Genomic DNA, 6,443 nt, shown 5'->3' on the forward strand with positions numbered 1-6,443 from the left:
TGTGAGTTAGTTAGTTTGGTTGGGGTGAGCGCCCCCTTCAGGCAGATCTAAGGCACCAGCGTCATCAGCGTCTCACCACAACTCAACAGCAGCTCGGACGGATTCAACCAAAAAACTTCGGTCCAGTGACAGAATTTATTTTCCTCCTTTACGTAATAACATCGTTTTTGTCGCTCTGAGTCTCTCCTCCTTTTGCTCTTGGTGCTGAGTCGCTCCCCCTTCAGAGGTTTGTCCAGTGTCTGTGTTCAGTTTTGTGTCGTGTTCTTGTGTTTTTATGTAGAATTGTGTTGCGGGAGCATGTGGGCGGAGCTTCGTACTGCAGCTGACCGTGAGGAGGGTTTGACTAAGGCCCAGGAGAGATCTCTAGATGACTCAAACATGGATGGACAACTCTAAAACCTCTTCAGAGCGATTTGTGATGAGCGAACACGTCCACGTTTACATGAGAGATTTAACTCTGAATAAAAATGAAACAAACACACAAACACTTCATTCCTCATGAAAATGATTATTCAGAATTAAAGTAAATTCCGCAGCACTTGGGTGGTTTATTTCGATTATTTTAAAGCTGAATGAATTTCTTCGTGGATCATGTTGTCCAGGCATGTCCAAACTCTGGCCCGAGAGCCAAATGTGGCCCTCAGACAAACTGTTCTTGGCCCAAATTTCCCTTTATCAATTAGAAATGAACTTTTTATTGCAAGTTTTTTGAAAATCTACCTTGATAAAGATGATATTTATGTTCATTTAGTTTGTGGTTTTAAGGATCTTAGTGTGAATAAAGTCAGACTGTTCATTCTAAAGTGTTAAACCTGCATATATTTATATTATTCACTGTATTGAGCGTCAGTCTACGTCCCTCGATCGACCCTCTGCTCCGTCTGTGTTTAGAAATGTGGCCCTTTATGAAAAAGTTTGGACACTAAAAATAGTTCTGGTCGTTCGTGCTCGTTGGGTCGTCCCGGGGCAAACGCTGGTCTCGAGCCAAAACCATTTTTTAAGTGCTCTGGAAGAACTATTAATAAAGAAAGAGTGGATCATCAGAATTAGGGATGGGCAGGATTAATTATCGATAATTGACCATTAAGAATTTCATCGATTACGTTCATTTTAATCAACAAACCGAATGTAATTTGACACAAGTTGAACCACATCAGCGACACAAGAGCTGGAGTTTTATCTTCACTTAGTTTATGTAAATTAGTGATGTGGTTTTAAGTTTTGTTTCTGTGAGATTTGAACAAAACTGAATTAAACACATTATAATGTCAAACAGCTGATGTGGATCTAGAGTCGTTATGTTTATATGTCGTAAAGTTGAATTTATTGATGCAGATTAGTGCAGATAGTAATAATAATGATGATCATTTTAATATAAAAACATTAATGATTAATCGATAATCGATCGTTAATTCTTCTGACGATCGATTAAGAACATTTCATCGAAGGCACATCCCTAATCAGAACCACTGCAGGAAAAAGAGTTTGGATGGTGTTTGTGTCGGTGGAGGAACGACAACCCCCCCCCCCCCCAGACCCTGAGCTCAATTAAATAAAACATTTGACGAGTTTTCCTTGTAAACCTCAAATCAGAATTATTATTCTTTGCAAACTCCAAGGAAAATATTTGATTTCTGACTTTAAACCCTCATGTAAACGTGGTGTGTTTTGTATCAGGGTAAAGTGGACTGTGCAGTATGTGCAGTGTACCCCGTGTACCCCGTGTACCCCGTGTACCCCCGTGTACCCCGTGTACCCCGTGTACCCCGTGTACCCCGTGTACCCCCGTGTACCCCGTGTACCCCGTGTACCCGTGTACCCGTGTACCCCGTGTACCCCGTGTACCCCGTGTACCCCGTGTACCCCGTGTACCCCGTGTACCCCGTGTACCCCGTGTACCCCGTGTACCCCCGTGTACCCCGTGTACCCCGTGTACCCCCGTGTACCCCCGTGTACCCCGTGTACCCCGTGTACCCCGTGTACCCCGTCTACCCCGTCTTTAAAAACGACTTCTCCACCTGAAAATCACTTTCACATTTCATCAACACAAAACAGGGGAAATATTTATAGTCGACTTTTTTGGCCGTTTCTCTTTTCCTATTTTTTTTTTTTTCACCCACAAAACCTTCAAAAATATAGATCCGAGAAACCGATCAGCCATTGGTCAGCCGGGCGGGCCATGTGACCTGTTGGCTGGCTCTGATTGGCCGCAGATGAGGAAGAGCGCTCCCTGGTGGCGGTGGCCGGCGTGTGGTTTTCTCGCGTGTTTCCGTTAATCGTCACAGTCGGGTTTGAGCGGTGGGTCGTCCTCGCTGTTCACCGGAAACGTCTTCTTCCCGCGTTTCTGGACGTGATCCTCGTTTCTCTTCTCCAGAGCCACGATCTGAAACACGAGAAGAAACGTCTGAAACACGAGAAGAAACGTCTGAAACACCGGGTCTAAACTGGGACTAAAGCGGATCCAAACCTGGACTAAAACAGGCCTAAAGTGAATGTTCTGTGAGGAGAACAGTAGGTTCCACACAGAGTTAAAGCTCCACTGCGGGACATTTCCCTTCAGAACATGTGTGTGTCGTACCTGGGCCATGAAGTGAGCCTCGTCCTCCGCCTCCACCGACAAATCCAGACCAGACACGACGTTAAACAACTCGAACTCAGACAGAGCGTCCAGCACCCCCCTGCGACGGAAGAACTGACACACGCAGGACAATCAAAACACACGCAGGACAATCACAACACACGCAGGACAATCACAACAACACACACAATCACACAGACAATCAAAACACGCAGGACAATCAAAAACACACGCAGGACAATCACACACACGCAGGACAATCACACAACACACGCAGGACAATCACCACCACACGCAGGACAATCACAACAACACACGCAGGACAATCAACCACCACACGCAGGACAATCACAACCACCACACGCAGGACAATCACAACACACGCAGGACAATCAACAACACACGCAGGACAATCAACACCACACGCAGGACAATCACCAACCACACACGCAGGACAATCAAAACACACGCAGGACAATCAACACCACACGCAGGACAATCACCACACACGCAGGACAATCAATCACCACACACACGCAGGACAATCACACCACCAACACGCAGGACAATCAACACCACACGCAGGACAATCACCACACACACACACGCAGGACAATCAACACCACAGCAGACAATCAACAACACACACGCAGGACAATCAACACCACACGCAGGACAATCACGCAGGACAATCACAACACACGCAGGACAATCAACACCACACGCAGGACAATCACCACCACACGCAGGACAATCACACACGCAGGACAATCACCACCACACGCAGGACAATCACAACACACGCAGGACAATCATAATGAGAAAAGGCAACAACAGAACATTTTAGGTAAAAGAAAAACTTCAAATGTCAATATTTGGGTTAAGGCCCCAGTTTCAGTTCTAGTCTAGTCCCCCAGAGTCTAGTCCCCCAGAGTCTAGTCCCCCAGAGTCTGTCCCCAGAGTCCCTAGTCCCCCAGAGTCTGGTCCCCCAGAGTCTGGTCCCCCAGAGTCTGGTCCCCCAGAGTCTAGTCCCCAGAGTCTGGTCCCCCAGAGTCTAGTCCCCCAGAGTCTAGTCCCCCAGAGTCTAGTCCCCCAGAGTCTGGTCCCCCAGAGTCTGGTCCCCCAGAGTCTGGTCCCCCAGAGTCTGGTCCCCAGAGTCTGGTTCCCCAGAGTCTGGTCCCCCCCCCCGAGTCTGGTCCCCCCCGAGTCTGGTTCCTCAAAGTCTAGTCCCCTGAGTCTGGTTGCTCCAAGTCTGGTTGCTCCAAGTCTGGTTGCTCCAAGTCTGGTCCTCCAAGTCTGGTCCTCCAAGTCTGGTCCTCCAAGTCTGGTCCTCCAAGTCTGGTCCTCCAAGTCTGGTCCTCCAAGTCTGGTCCTCCAAGTCTGGTCCTGTTCTTTATTTCTAATCGTTACCGTGGCGATGTTCCTGCAGTCCCTGAAGAGGAACTCGAGTCCGTGAGGATGAGTGGGCTCCACAGACTGACTCACGTCGATCACCCACACCTGAAAACACAGAGATTATCTCTAACCCCCACGAGAAACACCTGAAAACACAGAGATTATCTCTAACCCCCACGAGAAAAACCTGAAAACACAGAGATTATCTCTAACCCCCACGAGAAAAACACCTGAAAACACAGAGATTATCTCTAACCCCCACGAGAAAAACCTGAAAACACAGAGATTATCTCTAACCACCACGAGAAAAACCTGAAAACACAGATTATCTCTAACCACCACGAGAAAAACCAAGACCTGAAACCACCAGACTTTAGAGAAACCAAGACCTGAAACTAAAACCACATGATTCTGGGTTGGTACCTTCCCCTGGTGCCAGAGCAGGTTGTACTCGCTCAGGTCGGCGTGCACCAGGTTACACTCCTCGTACATCGTCTTCATCATCTGCACAAACACAGGAAACAGGATTTTCACAATAAAACACCAGTCAGGACAAAAGACACTTTCAGAGTAATGCTGCGTTCAGAGCGTCAGGTTTACGGGGAAAGTCTGTGGAGGGGCGCGTCCGGGCAGCACGTTCGAGCGTCACAGTCGACAGAGTAAAAATTTAACTTTTGGTCTCAAGAGTCAAAAGCAAAAAAGAAACATTTGGCGTCATTTTGACTCCGCCTCCGAACGCAACAACAATAAAAACAAACCAACACACAAAGATCAAGACAATGTTCTTATGTCAAGTCCCTGGTCTAAAACCCCAGTCCGAGTCCCCGGTCTTGGTCCGAGTCCCCGGTCTTGGTCCGAGTCCCCGGTCTTGGTCCGAGTCCCCGGTCTTGGTCCGAGTCCCCGGTCTTGGTCCGAGTCCCCGGTCTTGGTCAGAGTCCCCGGTCTTGGTCAGAGTCCCCGGTCTTGGTCAGAGTCCCCGGTCTTGGTCAGAGTCCCCGGTCTTGGTCGAGTCCCCGGTCTTGGTCCGAGTCCCCGGTCTTGTCCGAGTCCCCGGTCTTGGTCCGAGTCCCCGGTCTTGGTCCGAGTCCCCGGTCTTGGTCCGAGTCCCCGGTCTTGGTCCGAGTCCCCGGTCTTGGTCCGGTCTCTTACGCCCAGGACTTGGTGATAGGCCTTCTTCATGTCGTCCTCGTTCAAAACGGCGTCCTTGAGTTTGGGCGCGGGGACGTGCTCGGCTCCAATGAACGACATCACCAGAATGTGCTTCTTCAACAAGACCACGTCTGGACACGAGACGCCCGCCCGGGTCAACCTGAGGCACACGAGACAAACATGAGACACGAGACGCCCGCCCGGGTCAACCTGAGGCACACGAGACAAACATGAGACACGAGACGCCCGCCCGGGTCAACCTGAGGCACACGAGACAAACATGAGACACGAGACGCCCGCCCGGGTCAACCTGAGGCACACGAGACACGAGACAAACATGAAACACAGAAGTCGGACCCTCACTCAAGTGTGTCCCAGGTGTGTCCCAGGTGTGTGTTTGTACCTGGTGAGGTTGTGTGTCAGGTGCGTGTGTCAGGTGCGTACCTGGCGAGGTTGTGTGTCAGGTGCGTGTGACAGGTGCGTACCTGGCGAGGTTGTGCATCTCTTTCTCGGCCCACAGGCGGATCACTTTCCTCGGGTTCAGTTTACTGAAACGTTCTTTGAAGCGATAATCGTCTTTGATGTAACGATCTCGATTCTTAAACTCGTTCAGAGTCGTTTTAAAAACTTTAAGCACCACCTCCGACGGGACCGGCTCCTCCTCCAGGCTGCACAGGTGAGACAGGTGAGACAGGTGAGACAGGTGAGACAGGTGAGACAGGTGAGACAGGTGTAAGCTGTGGTCAGGCCTGTGATGTAATTAGAGTATTTTCTGTCTTTTATCACTGAGCTGTTCTGTCGTTATTGGAGAGAGAAATAAAATCCAGGTAACTCACCTGGATCAGTTCAGACTCTGTTTAGTAAATGTCGTTTTAGGAGGAGCTCCTCAAAAAACAGACAAATCTCAAAGAGCTGCTCTCAAATAAATGTTCAGTTCCTGCGATCTGCTCAAATCTGGTGTAGCCCCGCCCCCCTGTCACACACACACAGGTGTAGCCCCGCCCCCCTGTCACACACACACAGGCGTAGCCCCGCCCCCCTGTCACACACACACACACACAGGTGTAGCCCCGCGACCTCACACACAGACAGGTGTAGCCCCTCCCCCTCACACACAGACAGGTGTAGCCCCTCCCCCTCACACACAGACAGGTGTAGCCCCGCCCCGGTCACCTGCCCCCGTGGGCGTGGAACACCACAGACTCTTTCCCGGTGCTGATGCAGCCGTTGATGTTTTCCAGGACTCCGGCGTTCACCATCTTGTACATGAGGAGACGTGTGCGCGGGTCCACGGCCTGCTCCTGTTCACACACCACACGGT

General features: G+C 50.1%; 1 protein-coding gene across 1 annotated transcript in view; it reads right to left on the minus strand.

The window, feature by feature from the left end:
- Window positions 1–2,050: 2,050 nt before the first annotated feature.
- Window positions 2,051–6,443, minus strand: part of riok3 (RIO kinase 3 (yeast)) — a 16,958-nt gene continuing 12,565 nt past the window's right edge. Inside the window, 7 exon segments of the mRNA XM_055150702.1 lie at window positions 2,051–2,383; window positions 2,579–2,692; window positions 3,989–4,078; window positions 4,397–4,477; window positions 5,123–5,282; window positions 5,608–5,790; window positions 6,296–6,423. Coding sequence (XP_055006677.1) covers window positions 2,273–2,383; window positions 2,579–2,692; window positions 3,989–4,078; window positions 4,397–4,477; window positions 5,123–5,282; window positions 5,608–5,790; window positions 6,296–6,423 — 867 coding nt within the window. The 3' untranslated portion in view covers window positions 2,051–2,272.

The sequence above is a fragment of the Boleophthalmus pectinirostris genome, unplaced genomic scaffold, assembly GCF_026225935.1.
Source record: "Boleophthalmus pectinirostris isolate CB_2022bp ecotype Guang Dong unplaced genomic scaffold, ASM2622593v1 HiC_scaffold_15, whole genome shotgun sequence".
In the NCBI taxonomy this organism is placed as follows: Eukaryota; Metazoa; Chordata; class Actinopteri; order Gobiiformes; family Gobiidae; genus Boleophthalmus; species Boleophthalmus pectinirostris.